This window comes from Lissotriton helveticus, chromosome 1_1, assembly GCF_964261635.1.
Source record: "Lissotriton helveticus chromosome 1_1, aLisHel1.1, whole genome shotgun sequence".
Lineage (NCBI taxonomy): Eukaryota > Metazoa > Chordata > Amphibia > Caudata > Salamandridae > Lissotriton > Lissotriton helveticus.
Genome location: NC_136057.1, coordinates 1,640,703,417 through 1,640,730,624, shown reverse-complemented (window position 1 = coordinate 1,640,730,624; position 27,208 = coordinate 1,640,703,417). Strand labels below are relative to the sequence as shown.

Genomic DNA, 27,208 nt, shown 5'->3' with positions numbered 1-27,208 from the left:
TCACGCTTGAGGGAGGCACCTTAGTTGAGCTGCAAAGGAACTGCCTGTGGGCTGTACTGGGTCTGCATATGAACCTGCATCTGGACAGTCTCAAAACCACCTCAGAGCCACTGCCTAGTCACTTGTGCAACATCAGGGGTGGATGTGTCCTGGTCAGAACATGCTTTCACTACCAGGATCAGGATGCAAGCCAGTTGAGTAGGTGGTCAGTGGTTCTTCAGACCGTCACTGGTACATCTTGTTATTTTGTATGGCAAGAGTGTAGGACTCCAGCCTTATGACTTGATGCTCCAGGGGTGGTGGTGATGCACACGGCAAATGATGGAGTGATTGCCATTACACTACTTGTGCGACTGGTGGCATTGATTTTTATGGAGGAAAGGTGAGTGGAGGGACTTTGCAGTCACGTAGCTTGCTGTATACTTGCTGCAACTCTTCTTGTTTGGCATGTGCGTTTGCAAGGAAGGATGCTGTTTGATCCAAGCTGCCAATGACAGGTGGCTGGACTGTCACACTGTGAAGCATTGGGCACATATATAGTTCGCCCATGAAGGCAGCTTATGTTCAGTACTCGTGCTGAGCTATCTCCAGTGACTTCACCCCACTTCGGTGGCTGGATTGTGTTAGTAAGGGCACTTAGATATTGGTGCAAGTCCTCGTTCTTGTCCCCTTGTTAATTTCTCCTGCCCACCTGTGGTCGTGACTTCTTCTGTGTAACAGGATTGTCACATTACTGGGCAGTGCTAGTGCAGGTAGATTGAAGATTTGCTCTTTCCAGCATTCAGGGCACATGGGGCTCCTCTTCTTGGTTCTCCCTCTCTGGGATCTCCTAGGTGCTGTGCTTCATTTTTTGCTTGTACCCTACTTTCCGTCTCCTCTTGGCTCAAGGGTGCAGTGCTTATGCCTCAAGGCTGCACCATTGTGGCGCTGTGTCCTACCTAGGTTCATGCGTGCTTGGCAGGGTTGGTCACTCCGTGTGACATCCTCACTGACAGGCCAATGGTGGCCGTGCAGTGCTGGTTGGCCAGCTGGTGCTACTCCTTTCATGTAGCCACGCATTGTCTAGATTCCCTTTTGGCATGGTCTCTGCTCAGACAGTGGTGGGGCTAGTAACTAGTCCTCATGGGTGCTGTCTGCTGGCACCCTGTGTATTTGCTCTTTCTTGCAGTTGTGAAGCTCTGCCACCAGGGGTCATAAATGCTGTTCTTTCCTTTTCAGGAGAAAGTCAGCATTTTTCTCTTGACTGCCAAGGCAGCTTTCCTGGCTGGGGCAGCTTTGGGCTTTGGAGTTCTTTGTGGGCTTTAGTTTAAACAACAGGCAGCCACTAGGAGGCATGTGGCGCTATCTTCACGAGTGTGGTGTCAGCAGAGAGTGCTTTCTTGGCTAGCCTGAGTTTCTCTTTTCAGTCAAGGCAGCTTGTGGTAGTGGCTGCTCAGTGCCAGGGGACATGTAGCACGCTCTCAGCCAAGCTCAGGTTTGCTTCTCTGAGGGCTTACGTCACGAGGTCTCCTGCTAGTTTGCCAGTCACTTTCTTCGATGCATGCAGTAGCATCAGCGCTGCAGTGGGCTGATCTGCTGGGTCAAGTCACTGTTGGTGCAGGTTCCTGGTAGCATGCATTACCACTAGAGGCGTGAAGTGTCTCTTTGATATCCCAGCTTCACTTTCTCACTACTGTCGGTGTTGCTTCAGGACCTCTTCACCGGTGATGCAATTTTGTCACAGGAGGCAAACAGTTCCTTTCCCTCCCTGTACTGACAGATGACCACTGGGAGGCGCTCAGGTGATGCTTCTCCCCCTCCTGCCCAGTAGTCTGATTAGTATGTGAGTCAAAAGGACTCTTTTCACTCTTGTTGGCGGGGCCGCATATGGCCACTAGGCGGCGTTCTCTTAGCCGGGCTCTGCTTTCCTTCAAATGATCTGTTCCTACTGCAGCATGGGAACTGGAAAATCTTTTATGCCACCATTCCCCCTTTTTTGAGTCTGTGTGGGGAATGTGGCCACTGTTCAGGGTCATGTGTATTGGTGCAGGAAGAAATTCTCTTGTAATGTCCCCTTGCTGCGAGGATGCAATGACTCGGGAGCCTACAGCACTGACTCTCACTTTCCAGCGACAAGCACTCTGTCAAACACAGCTGGATATCTCTTATTTTTATGCCCGCTGCGCTCCTTTAGGTCTGTGTCTTTGTTTTGGATGGGTAGTGCTTAAGTGTGCGCTGGCGTGACTGACTTGTGATGCACCCGCCCTGGAAAACGATTGCAGGAAGGTCTGCTAGTGTCTGTTTCAGCCGGGTGGCCTCATATAATCTATTGTGTAAGGACTCTACCCCCATGCCGTGGGACAGAACAGTGCTCTAGTCTCTTACTTTGCTTTTAGTGTTGCATTAGCTTGAGTTGGGATTCAGTCTGGTGATTGACCGCCAGGTGGCACTGTAGCCACCCTTCTTCTTCCCCAGAAGCTGTCCCAATGCTGCGGGCTGAGCTACACCTCCCCCATGAGGAACAGCAAGGTAACTGCCCGCACACGCACAGGGTCAGAGCCCCTCGTCGCCAATGTAAAGTTGTGGGCCATAGACCCACATGTTTTTAAAATAAGGACACTGATAGTGTTTGTGGTAAATGGAACTGTCCACGAGCACGTGCACACTCTTTTATTTGCAGGTTCACCTGACCAGTGATGATTGTGTTGGATGAGTGTGGGGTGGGTGTAAGGACCAGCCCTCGTGGGAGTGGCTAGTAAAACACTAGAATGTGTTCAGCTGGACACAACAAAGAGCTAACATCAAAGTGGGAGTCACAATTACTGTTAGGGTCTCCTTCCAGTGGTAAATGTTTGATTGCAATACTCAATGTGATGCAGAAGCGTGTGTTTCTGGGACAATAACTAGCAACATCTGCTTTATAAGCACATTGAGGGTTGTTGAATAGGGCTCAAAACATATTTTCAAGATATTTAGAAAAACTCTGCTCCCTCTGCCTGTCCCCTGATATGTTTTTGAAAAGTAGAGGCAAGTGGTGTAGTTTTGGCACATTTCTTTAGTTATTTTAAATTCATACACAATTTATCAGCATTCAGTACATTTACAGAATTTGCAGGATGGGATGTTAGTACAAAGATAACTGTCTTGCTGTCTGGGACAAGGAGCCTCCTGATCAGGCTCCCAAACTCATGGAATGCAGAAAGTGTATATCCTGGTTCTATGTGGTAACCCGAAGTTCCAGCTATCATCAAATATTCTTGATTTTGATATGCTTAGGACCTCTAAAAAACATTAACTGCAATCGCTGTTTGGAAAGTTGTTGGCGGTAAAACAACACAAAGCGCCAAAACCGAGTTCAAGGTGAGAATGTATATGGTTCCCCAGATCAAGAATAGACACTCAAACTTGCAACATACCCATGAATAGTAGCAATTACAAATTATAAAATAGTAGTAGTAGCTGTAAAAATATCTGTTACACTGCATGAACAATAACTCATTTACAACTTAAATCTTTGAAATATTTACACGTTTTACTGATGAAACTGTGAATGTATTTCAATAGGAATTTTTTTTAAGATTAAATAATCATAAAGGTTTTGGTCACTATATGGATAGTCTGGACCTATGCACTAATATTAAAAAGTCATTTATAATGTTGTGTGGTCCAAAGAAACGTCAACTCAGTTCAATATCGGTGGGTAATCAGCATCAGCACCTTTCTCTACCTTGGCGTGGTCTTTGCTGCGAACGGCGCTCGGGCTGAGCATATGGCTCACTCCAGGAGCAAGTTCTCAAAGGCCCCCAACTTGATCCTTAGTGTTCCGCGCCCAAAGAGAACTGGTGCCATTTTAGCCATTTTAAAAATGTTTAAGTACGAATGAGTGCCAACAGCCATGTATGGCCCTGAGCTTTGGGGCTTTGCCAAGAGTACCCGCATCCAGCAGGAAGAAAACATATTTTGCAGGAAGTTATTAGGCGTCCCAACCCCAACACAACAATACACTTGCCACAGGGAACTCAATCTAAATTTTATTGAAGATTTTATTAGGGCCCGCCCTGCCCTTTTTTGGCTATCTATTTTGAAAAACCCAGCCGCATCCCTAATGAGAGAAATCATTAATGATTGCATGGGATGTGAGAAAGAGAAGGACATACCATGGCTGTCAGGGGTGTACCAGATCATATGTAGCGTTAACAAGGGAAGAATCTTTTTAGATCCCGTGAACAGCAATGACCACGAACAAAAATTAACTTATGAGTGCGCTCTATTCACTATATGAGTGGAAAGGATTGAAAAGGAATCTAAAAAATCACTTGTCCATAGCTCATGGCTATTGAACATTTTGTACACCCGCTGGCTAACTACATTACCCTGCCTATGAGGCATTGGGAGAGGAGCCTTTTGTTTCATCTCAGGGCAGGCACTATTACATTTGTATTATTTTTTCCTCTTGGCCAACACTCTGACCTTGATCGTATACCCTGTCCGTGTGATGGCCAGAGTTGCCCATCTATTTTAAATTTTTTGTTCTTCTGCAATTACTATTTAAAGTATATTAAATGACTTTTAACCCCGTATTTTAAAAAACATATGCCCATCAGTTTGGAAAATGCCCATTTGAGGCTACTTGACCTGGATGATGAAGAGCTGGTCTTCCGCACAGGCACTTTCTTGAGAATTTCAGTTGTGCACGTCAAATGATGTCTAATGTCCGAGGGGCATATTATCAACACAGGCGATACAATTATCGCTTGCTTTATCGGCAGAAAACTGCCGCTAAAGCCGCTTTTGCGGCAGTTTTCTGCCGCAAAAGCGGCTTTAGCGGCAGTTTTCTGCCGATAAAGCAAGCGATAATTGTATCGCCTGTGTTGATAATATGCCCCTGAGTCTTTATTCATTTATGAATTTCTATGAACTCTAAGACTATTGTACATTGTATGCTGCCAATGTTTTTTTATTATGACTCTCTTTGTATATTTTTTAATTGTTTGTTGTGTTGTGCTGTTATGGATACAATGTTATCCGAATAAAGTGTTTTTGAACCTTGAATCATACAGTAGTAGAAAATCTGTACCTTGCACTACATGATGACCCTCATTTAGATGGGTCCATCTTCAGGTTGCTAGCAGTGGGAAAAGTATGCCACTCTTATCCTCTATTCAGTTGGGTACCACTGATGACACCCCTTACCGCTGTTGTGCTCCATGCACTTGCCCCTGCACTAGTAGGAAAGATCTCTGAACTGTTTAAACTCTCACTTTACATCTTTTTTGTATGGTTCAGGCCTCATACGAGCAAGATGCATGTATCACACTACTGACAAAAATCCAATTTAGATGCATCTGATATAAAAACAATTATCTCGCTATACTACTTCAACCAGGCGTAGGATTTATTTTTAGAAAAGCTACGAGATAAACAACTGTGCATGGTTCTGGAAGAAGACAACCTGTTGGATAACTAGCAGATGGTGGTTGCTGAGGTGGTCAGTGAGGTTTCAGTTGATTTGTAAGAACTTTGTCATGTATGGTAGGAGGAATAATGGGCTGGAGTAGGAAAGCGTGTCTGGGTCAGTGAATGGTTTTCTGAGCAGAAGCATGATGGTAGCATGTTTCCACATGTCCAGTTGAGTTGATAGAGGCATTAGGGAAGGGTGTTAGTGCTTCACTGATCAGTTGGAGTTATTTGATGAAGGGTGGGGGCAAGGGTCAGAAGGAAGCCCCAAGTGGATGGTCTTCATTGTAACAGTGATTGTGATGGTGGGGATGGCAGTTCACAAGGTCAGGGTTCCTCATCAACCTTTTTTTGTTTACATTTTTTTTATTGAATTTTAACACTTCAGATACAGTGAATCATGGAAAATGGTTCCGTACTCAAGGTACATGCATAGGTAGACTGAGAAATGTTTTTGGCAGTCAGATGTACATACGTAGATGTCTCTCATAGCTGTCATAAAATATCATTACAATCCCAGCATTATGCATAGGTAGGTTGCTAATCAAAATCTTGGTGACGGAGCTACGTCTGCCCACAGTTTTCATTGGAGCTTTGGGCCTGCTAGTTTAGTGGATAGGTAACGATTCCTGTCCCTCACTGGTGTTGTCTGATCAGCTGGTCTGCATCCTAAACTAAAAACCGGGGTGCTCAACTGGGGTACTGGTGCGGGATCCGTAGGGTGAAGGGGTGCGTGTGCAGACGGGAAGGGGGTCAGTAGGTCCCCTGAGCTGGTGTATGGGGTTAGACTAGAGGCTGGCGGTGATTGATGCGGTGGGGGTTTCGATTAATATCGTTGTTAGGTTCTCGGGTTGTGCCCTACAGTGTGGGCCGCGGGGGACAATCAGCAACAGGCAGGCGCTCGAGCTCGACACGCCCACCAGCTGGTGTGGCAGTAGTTGGTTGGGTATGGGGGGCCTCAGCTGGTTCTGCTCGCATGATGTGTTGGCTGAACTGGAACAGGATTTGCACCCGTTCATGGATATGTGGTGCTTGCGTGTTCCCTTCGCTTCCTCCTCTCGTATCACATCTTCCCCCGCAGCGCCCCACTTTTTGAAGGCTCCCACTCAAGCCTCCACCGGGGGCCCTCCCGGAGTCCTCCAGTGCATAGCTATTGATCTCTGTGCAATAAGTAATAGAAGGGACGCAAAGCGCCGCTGTACTTTATCAGTTTTTCATCTGCGAAATACCATTAGCGCACATGCCTCCCATGTATCAATTCCGGGGATATAGGCGGTTGCTCTGAGTGTGTTATGGATGTAATGCCAGTAGTTCTGCAATGTAGGGCAGCTCCAAAACATGTGTTAGAAGTCTGTTGCAGGTATTTGGCATCTGGGGCATAAAAACCGTGTGTCAGGGTAACGTTGTAAGCGCTTGGGTGTTAAGTATGCTCTATGTTGAATTGTATGTTCTTGAATCGCGCATTTCTCGAGACTTTTTTGGGGTATTCTAGAGCCTGCGCCCACTCCTTGTCATGTAGTGGTCTGTTGAGATCCTCCTCCTATGTCTGCCGCAGTGAGGTCAGTGGCTTAAATAACAAGTCTCGGGTAGCTTTATACAGCCATGTGACGAGATGTCTGCCCGCCCCCATATGTAGTATGATGTGTATTACTGGGTGCGTCAGTGGTTCTCCTTTGAGTGGGTCCCAGAATGGGCGGCTACTAGCCAAAAGTCATTGGTGGAGTTCATTCATCAACCTTGATGGGAAGTTTAGATGCAACAGAGCTGTGGTCTGGTTGAGGATCAAAGTTGCTGTATTGAAGGTGATTTTGTTACTGAAGAAATCCAAGAGCTTGTTGCAAAGGTTTTGTGAGGAGTGATGTTGTTTGAGCAGCAGGAGGTGCTGGAAATCTTTGAAATCATGCTTTGAAATTATGATCTGCAATTGGTTTAGATACTTACTGATGAGGCTCTGAGGTTGGATAACTTTTGGTTGCCATGTGACATGATTAACTGTGGTGTGCTGCAAGGCTCCTGCTTTTCCCTGATGCATCTCCTTTTCCTTGATGTAATGTATTTGCTGCATTCAAGCTCTGCTACACCTGAGCTACTCATTTGAATGCCAAGCATTTTCATATATAGATAGCTAATAGATCATGGTTCAGTTGAACTAAAAAGTACCTGATCTTTTATCGAACTTGAAATATTGTTTGGACACTGTCCAGCAAATGGACGGATGGACCACAACTTCCTAAACCTTAACACTGACAAGCCAGAGCTCTAACTTCTCAGCAGAGAGACTTCACCAGAGCAACTCAACTGTTTTCTGCCTTCTAACATGGGTGACAAACCAATCCCTGTGGCAAAGGTCAAATCAGTTAGTGTGATTCTTCATGAAAATCTGACTTTGGCACCTTTAATTTCCTTTGCTGCTAACCCCTGCTTAAGGTTACTGAAGGCACATAGGAACATTCTACCTTTCCTTCCAACTGATTCTTGTGTTATGGTTATGCTCACGCTTTAGAGCTAGGTTAGCCACTTCTATTCCCAGAATTAAGGCCTCCCAGCAGCCCAAACTGCTAGGCCCCTGAATATCCAGAATTATGAAGTAAGATTGGTCTGTAAACTAATCAAAAATTATCATATGATGGTGTGAAGGTGTAGGCTTCACTGGCTGAACTTGGGCCAAAGAATCAGGTTTCTGCTGCAATGAAATCCTACCTAGATCATCTTCTTCTTCTAGTTACAAGATAAATAAACCTTGCAGTGTGTGTGTGTGGGAGGGGGGGGGGCATTCTGCTTTTAGGACCTTAAGTTTTGGAATGAGCCTCCATTCTCCTTCGGATAAATCAAATATGGTCTGGTCTTTAAGAAATCAATCAAACCTTTCCTGTTTAAATACTGGAGGCGCTGTCCATTTCCTATGCTCTCAGTAATGTTTGCCTTTGCACCTTTTAAAGCATGGATTACAGTGGAAATCTTGAGTGAGTTTAGAACCATACGATGAAAGCTGCGCATAAGCGTGGGGTGTAGAGGAGAGGGTGAGAATAGACACCATTTTGAGTGCAGTTAAATATCAACTTTTGCTTAAAAAACACATAAATATATTTGCATAGGGTCCACCCATTGGAGGATAAGTTAAATCACCAAGGAAATATTGTGCAAAGGGACATTGCAGTGTTGCCATTGCGGCAATTTGTGGAGAAAGCGTATCTATAAACAAGACACTCTTTGTTACATGTTAACATAAGAATGTCAGGCATATTTCAGCAGTGCACGTTAACCCTGAGTACCATGGTTGGTACTACTGACAAAGGACAGATTTTAATTGTTTCACAAGTCAATGGTACTCATTTTGTCAACCTCCAAAGGCTAAAAGGCCGATTGTTTCAATAAGGATTTGAACCCGTGGCATTGGCATTAAATACCTATTAATATACCTAGTCTCCCAAGTCTAATTGTTCCTCTGAATTTTTTGTGGGGATGAATAGCAATACATTTTGTTTTATCAGCGTTTATGGCTAACTTCTTGCAAAATACATTGAATCTTTCTAGTAGCAGTTCGAAGCCTTTGGTGGTTTTTAACACCAAGAGGGCATAATCGGCAAATAACAATCCTGGGATCTTGACACAACCCAAGACTGGGGAGATGTTTTCGCATCCCATTAGGAAGTCAATGCATATGTTCATGAAAATTAGAAAGAGTGTTGGGGCAAGAACACATATTTGCCCTATACCCTTATCTACTGGTTTGCAGTCTGTCAATTCACTCTCAGGGCCACATCTTACTTGGGCATAGTGTTTTTTGCACAATGGTTTCGAATAACACAGGAGGGATAACCATGTCTCTTAGGACTTCTCAGAGTTTATCTCTGGGGACCATATTGATAGCAGCCCTGTGGTCCATGAATGCTACATAAAGGCTCCCTCCATTGAGAGCTACGGTTTCCACCTCTGCATCAAGAACCTAAAAACTTGGTTTACAGTGCTTATTTTTGGGTGAAATCCTGCCTGACAAGGGGACAGGATAATTATTTTCCAAACAGGTATTTAAATGGCCTAGGATTTGTTTTCAGATGATTGTCTGGGCTTTATCTATCAAGCTTATTGAGCTATAGTTTGCCGGAACCGATCTCCCGCTTTTCTTGTACATGGGGACTATTTCTTCTTCCTTCCATAAATCTGGGATAGATGCACCTACCACAATGGCATTGCAAATATGATTTAGTATGGTGACCAGGTTTCTGGCGCTGATTTGAAAAAATCCCAGGGGATCTAATCTGGCCCAGGGGCCTTTCCACCTTTCAGTTCAGAGATAGCCTGCTGTGTATCAGCCAGGGTGAATACTGATTTATTATTTAGGGGCTCATGCCAAGACCTAGAAGGATCATGGCCCATCCTAGGTTGGATCTTGGACGGCAACTACTGAGCAAGCAGATCTCTTTCTCTATTGGTTAGTTTGCCCTTACTATAAAGGGATTGAAAATGAACCACTCAATCTGTGGGTAATATGTTGTCTTCATGTCTCATTGACTTACTTCCATGGCTCAGTGTATGCTAACAAGTGAATGTTTTTAGTTAAAATGGCTTCTATTACAACCCCTCCATATTTGAGAGTCTCAGGTTATCTTTGTGGTTTTAAAGATTGCTTTGTACCTGGTCCTTGCTTCTTGTATTAGGGTGGTTTAAAGATTGTTGGCCATTTTTGATCGGTTTAAGCAGGGAAATTTTGGCCTCACTACACTTGTTATTATTACTCAACTTCAAACATTACAGACAATGGGGGTCACCTTGATTGATTGCAAGGAATAAATATGTCACTTACTGTTTTTTCATGGAAAGTATGTATAGGAGCCTGTTAGAAATGGGGGTCTCTACTTGGCAGAGGTAGGTACCTTTGTCCAATTAGGGACCTTTGCTTCTAGTCAGGGTAAGGGGATACACACTTTAGATAACCCCTGCTCACCCCTGGGTAGCTTGGCATGAGCAGATAGGCCTATCCCAAAGGCAATATGTAAAGTAGTAGTACTCAAAAGACACAGTAATAAAGTGATAACCCCACAAAGGTACACCACACCAGTTTAGAAACATAAAGTATCTTTATCTAAACTCAATGAGACCAAAACGACAAAAATCCAACATACATGTAATAAGAATATGACTTTTTAAAGGTTTCAAGCAACTGGATCCACAGAAAACTATGGATGCGTGATTTCTCACAAAGTACCTGTAGATGCGTCAAATATCACAAGAGATGAGAAGCGTCAAGAAACAAAGAGAATCGTTAGTTTTGTGGGACCTCAGGGAGACGATGCAACAGTTCTGTGGCATGCAGGAGAAGTGATGAGTCGAATCCGGTCTGTAGGGGGTAGTGATGCGTAAAAGCCAAGACAATTCTGGTTCGTGGGTGATGCGTTGGGAAAACTTATCACACACGTACGATGTGTGGAAATCCGGTATACGGCTGCAATCGATGTGGCGGAGACAAGCGGCGCTCCGTCGGTTTCTTCAGCCACAAGCCCCACGATGCACCAGTACTTGCAGCCGCAACAGCCACTGTGTCGGTTGAGCAGCAGCACAGCGATGCGTGGAGATTTTTCTTGCATTATAGAAAAACAGCTGCAAGAAGAGTGATGCATCAATTTCTTCAATTCTTCTTATCTTCCAGCTCCCAACAGCAGGAACAACCTCTAGAGCCCCAGTACTGGAACAACACCTCCTGGCAGGTCAGAACCCTCAGTAGCAGAGTTCAGGAGGAGCTGGGAGTGAAGGCTATGTGTCCTTGAGACTTCAGAACAGGAGGCTAGCACACACAGGTCCTTGGAGATCTTCTTCATGCAGGTTCAAAGTAAAGTTACAGTCTTTGTCCTCTCCTTGGCAGAAACAGCAACTGCAGGCCAACCCCACACAGCACACTGCAAAGGGGGAGTACTCCTCCCTACAGCTCTTCTCCTTGGCAAAGGTTCCACTTGAGTCCAGAAGTAATCTAAACTTCTGGGGTTTAAGGTGTACTACTTAAACCCCATTGTGACTTTGTTCTCATTGTGCAAGGATCTCTGACCTAACCATGGGCATAGGACTACGCTACGCTCACTGAGCGTGCGTAGTTTGCGCTACTATGTGCTACGCAAATTGCACATAGCACAGTGCAAAAACGCATAGCGTAGCGGGCATTTTTTGCTTGCTCGCGGTCCTCAACGTCAAGTTGGCAACCGCGAGCAAGCAAAATCAACATCCAGGTGAGACTTTTTCTTCATTCGCGATCAGCAACATCAATTTGCTGATCGCGAGCATGGAAAATTAACCTCCCGGTGAGATTCTCAACGCGGGGAGGTCAGGGTTCTCAATGCGAGTGGTCGCATATGCTCGCGACGGCTCGCGATGAGAAACTACCAGTCCACGTTGAAAAAGCTGCAGCTTGAGTACAAATCTACTTGAGCGGCAGAAAACGACCGCTTGCACTGTATAAGATGCCGTTTGCAATGATTGTACAGTGCGGACAAGCATCCGGCACTGTGCAATCAGTGCATACAGCATTTTCCCTACCACACTACACAGTTCGTGTATCTACGCGTAGCTTGCATAGTGCGAAGTGCACTTCCCGTAGCTACGTGTATCGCTACTATGCAACCTATGCCCAGGGTTACTCTGAGCACATTCCAAACCAGTTCTGTCCTCACTGATGTAGAATGGCCGTAGGGGGTGGAGGCAGCATTATCCAAGGGAGACAGGCCCTATTCAGGTACAAGGAAATCTCCTCCAACTACTCTAATTGCAGCCAAGCCCCATTTCGCTCAGCTCTGAGTCATCCAGGAAGGGCCAGACACACCTCAACACCCCCAGTGACAGTGTATGCACATCCCCAGCCCCTGTCACTCCAAAAGCAGACAGTCAATACACAAACAGGCAGAGGCGCACAGAATGGTTAAACATGAAAATACCTACTTTCTAAAAGTGGCATTTCCAAACACACAATTTAAAAACCATCTTTACTTAAAGATGTGTTATTAAATTCTGAGTTCAGAGAGCCTAAACGTTATTTTTCTATTGTGTCCCAATGAGAAGTTATACTTGAAAGATGTTACAAAGTATTTCCCTTTCTATCCTATTGGGCAGAATGCCTTTTAATAGTTAAAAACGAGTATTTCACTATCAGGGCATGTCACACACACCAGTACAAGTTCTACCTTTCACATACAGTGCACCTTGCCCATGGGGTACTTGGGCTTACCACATGGGTGTCTTACATGTAAAAAAAGGGAAGGTTAGGGCCTGGCAATTGGGTGCACTTGCTAGGTTGACATGGCAGTTTAGAACAGCGCACAGACACAGCAGTGGCAGATCTGAGATACCTTTTCAGGGCTATTCATGTGTGTGGCACAACCAGTGCTGCAGGCCCACTAGTAGCATTTGATTTACAGGCCCTGGCACACTTGATGCACTTTACTAGGGACTTACCAGTAAATTCAAATATGCCAATCATGGAGAACCCATTGTGATAACAATTTACACAGAGAGCACATGCACTTTAGCACTGATTAGCAGTGTAGCAGTGGTAAAGTGCCCAGAGCCCTATAGCCAACAACAACAGGTCAGGACAAAATAGGAGGAAGAAGCAAAACGTTTGGAGATAATCCTGAAAAAAGGGCCAAGAGTGAAATAAATATTTTATAAAAGTGTACTGAAAAGGAAGCTTTTGGATAGGGTGGAAAACTAAGAAGAAGTAAGGGAACAACTAATGTGGTTTTTATTACCCTGACTTCCAAAGAAAGTGGTGTGCGCTCACTGGGAGAAATTTCAGTGATCCAAGGACCGCAGTCAGAGTGAGATCCACATTGACTGTGAGGCATAACACAAAGGAAAACAGGAAACTGTTGCTAACTCTGACTTTGCTATACCCAAGAACTGTATCTGAGTGCTGGGACCGGAGAGTACAGATACCCTGCTGCAAGTGCCAGAACAGTATTTCCTTCACTGAACCGCTACACCTGTCACCGTTCGATGCAGGGAGATGGAGGTACAACCAACTGTAGGAGCCCGAGAGACTGCAAGCATGACTGCTTGCTTTGTGCAGTCAACCACTCCACAGCCACATTTTGATGATCCAAGCACACACAAACGATCAAGTAACGCAAACACCTGAGAAGCTTTGACTACGTTCTAGCCAAACAGCACTGTCTGGTAGGATTTTAAATAATAGCTGAGACCGGTATACCACAATTGCCTGCCTGCTTTTACAGACTGACCTATGGGTCACAGATTAGAGGAAATATGCCCCACTTCAGCCATAGGGATCCAGTAAACCTCAAAGACCCCCTACTTTTCACCCCTATAGTGCTACTTCTTCTCTGTAGACTGCACTATTTAATTAAAGTACTTATGTTTTAAAAAAGAAAAGTACTGGTCATTTATTGTCGCGATTGTGTGATTGTTGAGTTCAGAGCCTCTACCCACCCACGCTACCTCCAAGTTGCCTTTGCTATTCTGAGAATTAAGTATTGGAGGGATGTACTTGGCTCTGTTAGCAGCACCATAGTAGAATTGGTGCCAGGACATCAGTGATAAATGACTCGCACTACCACGGAATAACACCCTGTGTGCTCTTTTGGACCACAAACTGGCCCAATCAGGAGCCAAGAAGATATGGATGCTAACCATTGGCCTAGACTGATTTAAACGTTGTAGTTCTTTGACTTTTAGGATTAAATTATTGGAGACAAATACCTAAGATGTGCCTATTAATAATGCATCGGAGGAAGTGGGAATGGGTTAAGTTTAACATTTCCGTAAGGGTTATAGTCACGTTTTTAGTTAATATGAGGCTTATGGTGATGGTTAGAGTTCGGACTAAGTGAGGACTCAATCAAAAAGTACATGGGTTATGGTTAGTTTTGTGAGTATTGATAGGCACATGGTCAGAGTTAGTACTTGAGATAGGATAAAGTATTAGGTTTAGGTGCTAGTAAAAGTGTTTCAATGGTTTTACAATAGTGTTACATTAGTTCATGAGACATGGGTAGGAGTATTGTTTGGGCAAGGTAGGGTGAAATTAAATGAGTTTAATCGCATTTTTCCTTGTGAGGAATGTTTCAGTAGCATCATTGTGATTGTCAATGTAATATGAATAGAAACATATTTGTGGTAAATTCTCTGTAAGGGAATTTATTTCATGCTAAATCTATCTCATGACTTACTTTGTTCTGACATACAGCCTGATTCATCATTCTCCCGTTTTGCGAGCCCCTAATAGCGATTCATAACGAATCGCTATTAAGGACTTGCAAAACGGGATTCATGTAGAAATTGCATAAAGAAATGCGATTCCTACACATTCCTTATTTGCGATTAGCAAATTGCTAATCGCAAATAAGGAATAACTCCCCATTCATTCCTATGGGCCAAAAGGCCCATAGGAATGAATGGGGAGTATTCCTTATTTGCGATTAGCAATTTGCTAATCGCAAATAAGATAGCGATTTAAAGGGTGCCAGGGGTGTCCAAAGGACACCCTGTAGCACCCCTTAAATGCAAATTGAAACAGGTGTTGCGCACACACATGTCCAAAGGACATGTGTGTGTGCAACACGCAACTTAGAAAAATGCTTTTAAAAGCATTTTTCTTAGTTTTCGCTATTTACCACGAGGTTTGACCTCGCGGTAAATAGCGGGCCGAAATTGCGAATTCGCAATTTTTAAATGGATGAAGAATTGCATTTAAGGAATCTCAAATAGAGATTCCTTAAATGTAATTCCTCGCAAAATAGCGAAATCGCTATTACCGATTTTTGCATTTGGGATGATGAATCCCAAATGCAGAAATAGCGCTCGCAAAGGGCCAGATTCTCAGAATCTGGCCCTTTGCGAGCCGATTTCGGCTTGATGAATCAGGCTAATAGATCTTTAAAAAGCCTGATTCTGTGGCAGGATACGTACTTTCTTTTTTTGAAAGCTTGTTGTTGGGCCTTATCTGGTCCCATTTCATTCACTCCAATTGGCCCCAGAATTTTCTGGCTCTTGTTTGACAATCTATAATAAATGTATGATGTGAATGCAAACCCAGTGTGATGATTCTGAGAAAGGCTAGTATGGCTATGGCATAGCACGCCACACACAAGACCGAAAAAAGCTTCTAAAAAGACTTAACCTAGCTTTGTACACTTTATTATTTCATCTCAAAATATCCTTTCAAGTGTTTCCTACTCACTCATCATCTATGAAGTGTTTTACACTTCTTGAATCACAGCTGTGAAAGATTAATTGAACTGCATCTCAGGGGTGTACGAGGAATAATTCTGTTCTATATTTATTTAATGAACTGAAGGTGTGGAAAAGTCCACAGTCTCCCCTCCCTGCCTGAGAGAGAAGCCATCGTGGGCAGAGAGTGAGTCGGAGAGAGAGAGAGGGGTGGGCGGGGCGCTGGGTAGAAAGAAGATAGACCACTGGGAAGCCAAGTTTGCTGACTTCTTTGTTTGTAAAGGATTTCCGTGATTCTGTGTGCTTAGGTACTTGGAGAGTCTCCTGAGGCAAGCCAGCGGTGGTTTAATCATCCAAGCGCCAGCTATGCAGACGTTTGTGAACCTGCACAAGGACGGGAGCGGAGATCAGAGCTTCCACGCTGAGGAATATTCCGATGTTTCAGGTGAGAGAGACACAGATGTTTGAACTGTTGCCTCTGAGCATTCCTTATTCACTCGATGACTTTTTTTCAGACAAGAGAGTTCCTGATCTAGGTTTAGATATAACATTTTATTTAAAAGACTACGGGCCAGATGTAGGTAATTTTATTTTTCCACTTCTTAAATACCGAATCCTACCGATTCGGTATTTAAGAAGTGGTAAAATTGAGGGGGGAGATGTAGGTATTTCAGATTCGGTAAATACTGAATCGTTAAGATTCGGTATTTACCGATTCTGTAAATACCGATTCGGTATTGCCCATTGATTCCTATGGGCCTTGCAGCCCATAGGAATCAATGGGCAATACCGATTCTGTAATTACAGAATCGGTAAATACCGATTTTAGCAAGGGTGCAGGGGGTGTCACTTTGACACCCTCTGGCACCCCAAAAATAGGCATGTGCGCCATGTGGCACACAGACATGCCCCAAGGGCATGTCTGTGTGTCACATGGCACAGGTGTGCTTGCACACATGTGCATGCACACCTGGATTCGGTATTTTACCACCCAATTGGATTGGGTGGTAAAATACCGATTCTTAAAGCCCTGTGGCACTCTGACATGTGCCAGCTACATCTGCATTTACAGAATCGGTATTTTACCGAGTCTGTATTTACCGATTCGGTAATTTTACCGAATCGGTAAATACAGAATGGGTAAAATACCGATTCTGTAAATGCATGCCCTACATATCAAAAACCAATTACCAGTCGGTAACGGCCGAATTCGGCCGTTACCGACCGGTAATTGGCCACCTACATCTGGCCCTAGATGAATTTCCCAAACAGGATAGGACTGGGACAGAAAATAGGCCCAGGCACCAAAATAAAAGGGGCCCAATTAGTGAATTAGATAGATAAAAATGCGGCCTATGTTTGCAAATTGTAAGCACATTCTGATTAGCTGTTTCGCAAGGTATAGAAGACTGCATGCATTTGAGCGTGCTATGGGAATGTATGTTTGAATGTCAGGGAAATTAACAGTAAAAACTGGCCCAGCAGACAGACCATAAACAGGCCCAGTCAGACCAGCCCATCTGGCACTACCTAATTGCCCTATAGGCCAGTCTGACCCTGTGCCCAAATATTTAAGTTGGTGTATGTTTTGTATTATTGTCACAAAACGTTTTGTTGCATAACATGTGGAGTCTATAGAATTGTGTGCCTTTAGAAAATATAATGCAAAAAGATCAGATTATGGACGGAATGCTGATTTAATCAAACATTCACCCCAAGTCACATATCTGGGTTAAATCCATCTTTTTTTGCATGCTGCGCCATTCCAGTTTAGACCCAGCCATATGCAAATCAGTCTTGACCCTGTGCCACATGGGAACTGTCAAGCCAGGACTGTCAGGCAGGGTCCTCCGTGGACCAGAAACAAGCATCCTGGGACCGGTTTCAGGTAACACCCCTCATCAGCCAGGCTAGCTTGAATCAGGTGGCGTAGCAAGCATGGGACCCACGTTCGGTAGCGAAGTGAGCTAAAGAACGAGGATGGATACAACCCATATCTGTGACTGGGGTGAGTGTCTGAAAAGTTTCAGCGCTCCGTCCATCATCTCATTGTGTTTGCTCTAGAAAATATAACAACAAACAATAGGATGATGGAAAGAGCGCTTGACTCATTAAAGAGCATTGTTTTCAGCCGCTAAGCCATTCGAGAAAGAGACTGGGAATATGCAAATCATACTTGGTTCTGTTCAAATAGAAATAGTCTAGCCTGACCAGCCAGCCTGACCAGCCAGCCCCCCTACAGAAGGGTACATATGCAACCTTAAAACGGTTTCAACCTAATTAGATAACTAGAGATGACTGATGGTAGAGTGTGTCAAAAGACAGGCAGGGGTTAGGGGTGTTTGAAAAAAACCAACAGAGAGAGCGAGAGACACAGGAGTACATTGAGAAAAAGGAAGAACATTAACTCCTATTGAGTGCTAATTCAGAACTGCCACTGAAAAACAAGAAACATTGGGGCATATTATCAAGCAGGGCGTTAAAAATTATCGCTGTTTTAGCGGCAGAAAAGTGCCGCTATAGCAGCGATAATGGACTTGATTATATGGCCTTATGAATTCCAATAGAAACCCATGTTCTGGTGTGAACATGGGCTTCTATTGGAATTCTCCAGGGCATATTATCAAGCCCATTATTGCCTCTTTAGCAGCAGTTGTTTGCCGCTAAAACTGTGATAATTTTAACGCCCTGCTTGATAATATGCCCCATAGTTGCCGGATCTGAGTAGTGGAAGGATATACTCAACTTGTTAAAAATAAGAGCAAAACCTAAATGCTCAATGCCAGGACAGACACAATCGGGCCGATTAGGATGGCGGACGGATCGCCACCGCCTGCATGGCGGTGGCGATCCGTCCGCCATCCGTCACTCTCCGCCAGCAATTTACCCCCCGCCATATTACAATGGCGTGGGGGACCGCGGCGGACGGAAAGACCGTCCGCCGCTTTTCTGCCGCGGTCGCCTTGCGACCGCGGCAGAAAGGGTCTAATATGGTGGTCGTGTCTATCAGACACCGCCAGCCATATTAGGATGGGCTTCAAAAGGCATACGGTCTTTGCTTTGGGGGCCCGTTGCGGTCCCCCAGGGTGAAAGGGGGTGGGGGGTGCACATGGGGGTTACCTATAGTACCCGCCAGCATTTCAATATATTGACAGGTACTCCAACTGGTTAAACAACACCATGAATTTGTTGGTGCCCAACAAGAGAATCTCTATGAACCGGTCGTCTCCCTCTACACCTTGGTTTACCGGTGTTCTTAGAGAACAAAGACAAAAGTGTAGGGACTACGTACGACACTGGCGCAAGTCATACAGCCCAGAGAAAAAAACACGCTTTAAGGAAGAATTAACCAAATATAAGACGATGATTACTCAGGAAAAAAGAAAGTTTTATATCTCCCATATTGAAGCTGCAAAAAACTCCAACAAAAATTGTTTCAAGTAGTTAAGAAGCTAGCAGGACACCCCTCAGAGACGACCCCTATTCCATCACAATCTCTGTGTGATTCCCTAGCTGACTATTTCTTTGAAAAAGTCAACACTATTTATTCAGAATTCTCAACTAATGCTAAAACTAAAACACAGTCAACCTCTCCTAGACGCCTAGACCACTGCCTAACGCAATTTAAGGAGGTCAATGAGCAACATATCACCGAAATAATTGGAAACTATAAAATCAGGCTCTACCTCTGATCCCTGTCCCCCCACAGTCCTTTGTTTGGTTATCGACTTAACTACCCCAGTCATCACTCAGATTTGCAGGGACCTATCCGGTCAAGGTAAAAAACACCTTTCTCAAACCTCTGTTAAAAAAAACCCACTTAAATGTTGAAGACCTTAAAAATTACAGGCCAATAGCTAGTTTTCCATGTCTAGCCAAAGTAACAGAGAAGGTGCTGAACCGGCAGCTCTCTGAATTTATAGAGGAGCATCATCTGCTGGATGATACGCAGTTCGGGTTCCGTAAGCTACACGGCACCGAAACTGCGCTTATTAAAGCAAATGAAGATATAAGGATCATCAGAGACCAAGGAGGCACTGCCCTGCCTGTACTGTTGGACCTTTCAGCGGCATTCAACACGAATAGGACTCAGGCGGGGACACTAGGTCCCTTTCTATCTACACAACTGACGTTACCGTGTGGAGTGCCTCAAGGCTCATCCCTCAGTCCGACACTTTTTAATATCTATGTGTCGGACTTAGCAAGAGTTATCAAAGCTTATGGGATGAGCCTTACATCCTACGCGGACGACACTCAGTTGGTGTTGGCAGTATTTGATGATGGAGAGAAGGTGGCAGAATGCTTTCAAGAAGGAATGTTGGCCATCAGTAATTGGATGGCCATCAACTGCTTGAAATTGAACTCCGGAAAAACGGAGGTTATCATCTTCGGAAAGCTATCTCCGCAATGGTCCAGTTCATGGTGGCCATCACCATTGGGAACCTTACCCAGCCCGGTATCCAAGGTCAGGAACTTGGGAGTCATATTTGACGACAGTTAGAATTTTTTATCTCACACTAAGCAAGTGGTCTCAACTGCATTTTATACACTCAAATTGATTAAGAAATTGCTCACCTATCTTCCAGAAAGTGCAGGAAAAACTTTGGTCAGTATGTTGGTAATTTCCTCCTTGGATTACTGTAATGGGCTGTTTGTTAATGCACAATGTAGGGTGATTAATAAATTGCAAACGGTCCAGAACGCTGCTGCTAGATTGTTATCAGGGACTTCTAAATTTAAACCTAAAATCCATGTCATTAGGAATTACCATTGGCTAACGGTCAGGAACCGTGTAAAATTTAAAGCTCTATGTATTACATTCAAAGCTGCACATCAACTGTGCCCTCAGTTCTTGAAAGATCATTTATCCATCTACTGTCCCAACAGGCAACTCCGCTCAATGACTGCTTATCAGTTACAGGTCCCAAGAGTAAAGACAGTATCTTGGGGATATCGGCGCTTCGTAGTCACAGCGGCCAGACTGTGGAATGCTTTGCCCCTACAGATCCGCTCATGCCAGACATTACTTCATTTCCGCAAGTTGATAAAAACCTTGCTGTTTAACCAATAAGCGGTTGCTCTCCTGTAAGCTGAAATGTATTTTGGCCATCTATCCTTCAGCTAGCTCTTGATCCTGCTCAGTTCACAGCGCCGAGACGCCCAAGGGCATTTGTTGCGCTTTACAAGTTTCAAAAATAAATAAATGTACAACATGACAGGCACCGCGCGGTGCCTGTCATGTTGTGCATTGAAATGTACAACGTGCATTTTTAGCATTGCGGCGAGCGGTGCTGAGAGCACCGCCCGCCACAATGTTAATAATGCTGGATGCACCCGCCACTGTGTCGGGCGCATCATAATTGCTATGGCGGGACTGCCTCACACGTGGCGGACGGTCCCGTTTCCACTGGGATGGCAGACTGACAAAGTCCGTCCGCCATCCTAATGGACACCAAGAATAGGGAGAAAAGGCATCGAATCAGGGGCATGGAATTGAAATAGACAAGTGAGTCATCCAATCATGAGCATTGGTATGCCCAAAATCCACTGTATGTATATGTTAAAGCATTGGTTACAATGCAGTCTGATAGAGACAGGTAATGTAATCGGTTCCTGTATTGGGGCGGCAAACAAACAGATTTAAACATAAGTTGCATGCTTGAGAGGAACAAAAGCAAGATAGCTCAGGAAGGTGCTCCCTCTGTGGAAGCTTGATCTAGAAGCTAACGATTTTCATGGCTAATCGTGGAAGTATTTGTGTGTGGCAGCATTCACGGAAACAATGATTAGGGAACCAAACTTGCAAATGAGCATGTTTAGTCCGAAAAGGGGTCTTGCAAATGTATTGTTAGTGTCAGTAGTTCAACTACAGAAGGAGCACTGTCCCACCTCAACTTCTGTGCACTTTCTCACATTCTGTAGCATGAGAGTCAATAAAGGAAAAAGGGGCGTGTACAATATAACACTTCTGAACTTGGGGAATGAGGTATCTGATACTAACATTAATTTGTCTGAAAAATGTAACAGAAAAAGGGAGAACAAAACAAGCCGTTGTGAGTGTCCCCCGTGGCCCACTACTCAGGTAAGAAAACCTTTATTAGGAATAACGTATGATAAGGTTCTGAACCTTTTGTTTTATCATACTTTTCTTATTTTCATCTTCTTTTCAATAAATGTCACAAATGTAATTACAATATTTTCTGTTAGGTGCTCTCCCTAGAAATTCTCTGGATATGGGATTCTTCTTCAGTTCAAAACAAATGCAAAAGTACTGGTTGAGTATTAGAAATACACATACCAAATCATTACATACATTTCAAACATGATACTTTTAATTACATCACTTCATAGCTTTATTTATCTCCCACCTTTTGACTATGTATATAATTCAAAACAGACACTCATGCACCTGGTGAGAATTAGACATGTCCTTGCACAGTCCTTACATATATTTATTTATTTATAAAGTTTTATATAGCGCGAACATGATCCCGAGAGATATCAGAGCGCTTTACAGTTGTGGGGAAAGGAAGGTAACAGTTGCAGTACATGTGTCGAAAATGGAAGTCCAGACAAAATCACATATCAAAAATGAACTCACAGGACAAGAACGGTTATATGTACACGGGATCAGCAGAATAATAAGAACATAACTGGTACACATTGAGATGGAATAGCAGCCAGCGCAAGAGCTTAAAGGTCTAAGTTCAATGCATTAGAGCAGACGATCCAACAGCCTATTAAGGTAAGAACTTGTTCATAAGGTATCTTTTTACTTCCAATTTTAAGCATCCTTGGAAGAGATTCTACGTAATTCCAGTGGGAGGGAGTTCCAAATCTTTGGAGCTGAGCCGGAGAAGGCTCGGTGGGATGTTCTCTTTTTGCAAAAGATCTGAGGTTTCAGGAGGAGAGAGTTATCAGTCCTAGAGGGTCTAGCCCCTCCTGATAGTTCCAGTTTTTGTGCTAGAAAACTGGGGGGTTTGAAATGGAGGGCTTTGTGGAATAGGTGTCATAAATTGTGCATTCCATCAATGATCTGGTTTATATAGCTACCACTTTATACTCCACTAATGTTTCCAAAAATCTTTCTTTCTAAAGAATGTTCATGCATCACAGTGATTTTTGAAACCCATTTTCTCAATGCATGTTGGGTAATGTAATACAATTTCTGAGGAGAATTAATATTTCATAATTTGTGCTAAAGAACTATACAATGACACAAACTGTCTTGAGCCATTGTTAATCTCCTGTGCACACCCCTTACTTGACTTTTAAGGCCATGTTGTATGCCACTCAGAGCACTCAGCCTCCATTGCTGTACACATGATTACTACTTTATCCTCCTCTCTGCTCATAAGCAATCTCCGGAATTCATATGGGTAAGAATTTAAATCCTAACATTCAGGTGGATGTCCAAAAAGTTTGTTTATTAGAATATACCATCAGAAGTAAGGTCTGCTGTAAACACGGTGTCCAAAATATCGTTTGCAAAAATGTGTCTTGTTGATTGCAGAGTTTCTATTATTAAATCCAATGGGAAATATCTTTATAAACAATATTCGAGACGATATTTGTGTCAGACGATATCCTAACAAGAATATTCTCATATCATACAATTAACAAAATAATCTCTCTTCCAAGAACATTACTTATGGCACCTCCTCTTTCTTGTTTCCCCACATTTTCAATAACTTGGAATCTTATTTGGATAAAAATATAAAGACAATGTAAAGTTACTCACTACAGTTGCAGATGCATGCATCACTTTTAAATTGTGTGACTCTTGTCTTGATTTTACTATGAATTTCCCAAGTATAAAGTAAAGTAATTATCCATAGATATTTTGGAGTTGCTGAAACCCACATTGTTCATTAAAGCAACATTTCTCTTAAACGGTTGCCGGATATTATCAAAAATGAATCTATGACATAATATCGACAGACAGAATATCTACCTACAAAAATATCGATACAAAAATATCGAAGTCAAAAATATCGGAGGTATATCTTCATAAAGGTAAGTACAAAAATATCGAAATTTTAATATCGTAGTACAAAAATATCGAAAGTAAAAATATCGTTTTTTTAAATGTATTAATAATACTGTAAAAATAGTTTAAAAATACATATAATTTTACAAATATTAAATAAAAACATTAAAACATATTTAGAAAATTATAACTAATACATATCAAGTCAAAGTCAAATGATCTTTATTCGGAATAAAAAACATCCATAAAAGTGCATTTACAAAGACAATTATCAAAACAATACAGTACAAAAAATTTGACAACTGGAAAGAAAAAGGCATAAACCAATCAATCTTATAAACACACAAAATGTCCCTCCTATTTTAAAAACAGCACCATTTTATACAATTAAAATCTAATTTCGACCAAACAGAGATAAAAACATGGATAAGAAAGAAGCAGCGATATTTAATTAAACTTCGTCAGTCGTGTGCAAAAAAGCAGATACAACCCAATATACAAAGAGCACGTTTATAAAGTGCATGAAATATAGTGTGCAGATATTATACATCAAAATGTAAAGTGGCTCGTGAACGAACGGCAGTTTTAACTAATACATATACATTTAAAATAAATTTAAAACTAGGGAAAGCGTTGGATAGCGTAGGGGTAAAAATTACTATTCCCACTCCAGAGGGTGCAACAGTAGGGAAAGCGTTGGATAGCGTAGGGGTAAAAATTACTATTCCAACTCCAGAGGGTGCAACAGTAGGGAAAGCGTTGGATAGCGTAGGGGTAAAAATTACTATTCCCTCTCCAGAGGGTGCAACAGTAGGGAAAGCGTTGGATAGCGTAGGGGTAAAAATTTCTATATTTTTGATATTTTTAACATACATACCTTAAAAAAACGATATTCTGTCTGTCGATATTTTGGACATCGATATTCTATACCATCGAAATTAAAACATCGATATTATTGTATATCGATATTTTAATTTCGATATTTTGTCTCACTACCATCAAAAATTACACCTTGATTACATTGGATGAGTAGCAGAAGGAAGAGCAAAATGGAGTGAAGTTTGGGTTTGAATGGAGACCGAATTTTGATGGAGTTAGAACAAAATGGGGCATTGCAATTGGACATCCTGGCGGTGCTGGCTGATGTTAACTAAGATCATTTTACTAAATATAAAATAACCCTGTGTCTGGTAATACCGTCAATTGAAAGGTACCCTCAGCCATTGTTTTGTGTTTGCTTAAGAGGAATGGCGGGGTGATGTTAATGCAATGGATGTTGCTCCTTCCTAAAAAAAGTCATTGTTGTCATCAGTGCTGTTCTCGCCACTTGGATTCCTGTAATGTACTATGAACAATTATGCCCTAAACCACCATCAACGAGCTTTAGTTTTACAAAAATATTGTGGACCACTCCATTCGTAATAGTTCAGCTGAGATTGCAACTGGCCTATCTAACTATAAGTCTATCCAATGCAAACTTTTGAGTGATCTCATTACAAAATCCTGTCTCACACTTAAATGTATTATTTACAACAAGGGGTGGTGATGGACAGAGTCTCTGAATTAAGCAGAGTACTCTCACCCAGTCAAGAGATCAGGGCTAGATCCAACACCGTTTTTTAGCTCATTGCACCATCCCAGTTTCAGAACCTGGCTGTATGCAAATTAGTCTGTCCCTGGCCCAGTGCATCATGGGAACAGGGCAGACCAGACTACAAAAGCCAATTCTTACACTGGGAAGGAAACAAGCTTCCGGGGACCGGTTTCTGGCATTTCAGCCGTCTTCGGCCCGGCTTGCTTGAATCCTGATGGTGCAATGAGCAAGGGACTCACATCTGAGTATACCCTTCCACGCTTAGGGTGGACAAAATTATTTACAACAAGGGGTGGTGATGGACAGAGTCTCTGAATTAAGCAGAGTACTCTCACCCAGTCAAGAGATCAGGGCTAGATCCAACACCGTTTTTTAGCTCATTGCACCATCCCAGTTTCAGAACCTGGCTGTATGCAAATTAGTCTGTCCCTGGCCCAGTGCATCATGGGAACAGAGCAGACCAGACTACAAAAGCCAATTCTTACACTGGGAAGGAAACAAGCTTCCGGGGACCGGTTTCTGGCATTTCAGCCGTCTTTGGCCCGGCTTGCTTGAATCCTGATGGTGCAATGAGCAAGGGACTCACATCTGAGTATACCCTTCCACGCTTAGGGTGGACAAAATTATTTACAACAAGGGGTGGTGATGGACAGAGTCTCTGAATTAAGCAGAGTACTCTCACCCAGTCAAGAGATCAGGGCTAGATCCAACACCGTTTTTTAGCTCATTGCACCATCCCAGTTTCAGAACCTGGCTGTATGCAAATTAGTCTGTCCCTGGCCCAGTGCATCATGGGAACAGGGCAGACCAGACTACAAAAGTGTTAAATGTATACATCATATCGCTACGGTTTCTGATCCGAATATGTATCCATCTTATCACCCCAGCCATGATCTAAGATTGTCATCACAACTAAATATGGATCACTTTCTTTAAAAGCCACAATAATCAGTAGTTGCTGTCAAACAGTAATTTTTAGATAATGGCTCTGAAACTTCCTCCCTAATCTCTTCATACTGTCCTTGCTCACTTCATGGAGATAATAATTACTATATATAGATTGTGGCTGTCACCAATGAGGGTACCCTGGTGCTGTGGGATAGGTGTAACTGGATTACAGACAGGCACTAAAAAGTAGCATTTTCAGAGATTTGTAAAAGGAGAGCTTGTCATCATTGAGACAAACAGAAAGAGAAAGGGAGTTCAAGTGTTAGGCCACTAATAATAATAAAAATCACCATCGCCTCTCCAGAAGTAAAGACTCTGGGGAAAATCAGAAGATGAAGTGAGGCAGAATAGAGAGGGTGAGAAGGAAAGTAATGCAGGAATTTAGATTGAAGTTATCTTGGGCCTTCCTTATGGAAGGAATGATGGACAGCAGAGAGACATTTGAAGGCAATACATTAGGAATATAGAGCCAAAGAAAAGAGGCCATGATAAAGAGATATGATAATTTTTGGGAAGATTAAGGATGAGGCAGTCAGCCACAATTTAGATGCCAAGAAGACAATTGAAGGCTGAGGATGGGAAACCTAAGAAAAGGGGGTGCAGTAGTCAAAACAAGACAGTTTTATCACCTGCAACGTAGTCTGATGAGTCATGAGAGAGAGAAAAATAACAATTTTATAGTGAAGATGCTGTAGTGAGGATTTGGGTTTAACTGCATACATTGCTAAGTTAGCATAGGTTAGTATAAGCTTGGCGGCCATGCTGCCGCTTTTGCACAAATTACTATATATCTTTATTTTCGAGAATACTCTGCTTGTGCATTTTCACATGAGAACTGTCGGCCTTTTACGTTCTTTCTCTACTCTGTGGCCTTCGTCTGCACATTATGTTCAAGGTCAAAAAACAACATCCCTTGTTAATCTGCTTTGGTCAGCCACACGCACATAGACACAATACAAGAGCACAGCTGCACTACAGAAAATCGAGTGCTTTTAATATTGCATTGCATGCATGTTAACACTCTGGAGGAAAACCTTTCCAGTGGAGAAGAGCTGCGCTTGTTTGGA

General features: G+C 43.1%; 1 protein-coding gene across 1 annotated transcript in view; it reads left to right on the top strand.

The window, feature by feature from the left end:
- NCKAP1L (NCK associated protein 1 like) overlaps positions 1–27,208 on the top strand; it is a 1,588,380-nt gene that overhangs the window by 644,162 nt on the left and 917,010 nt on the right. The window contains exon 22 of the mRNA XM_078688681.1: positions 15,918–16,054. Coding sequence (XP_078544807.1) covers positions 15,918–16,054 — 137 coding nt within the window. The remainder of the gene's footprint in view (positions 1–15,917; positions 16,055–27,208) is intronic.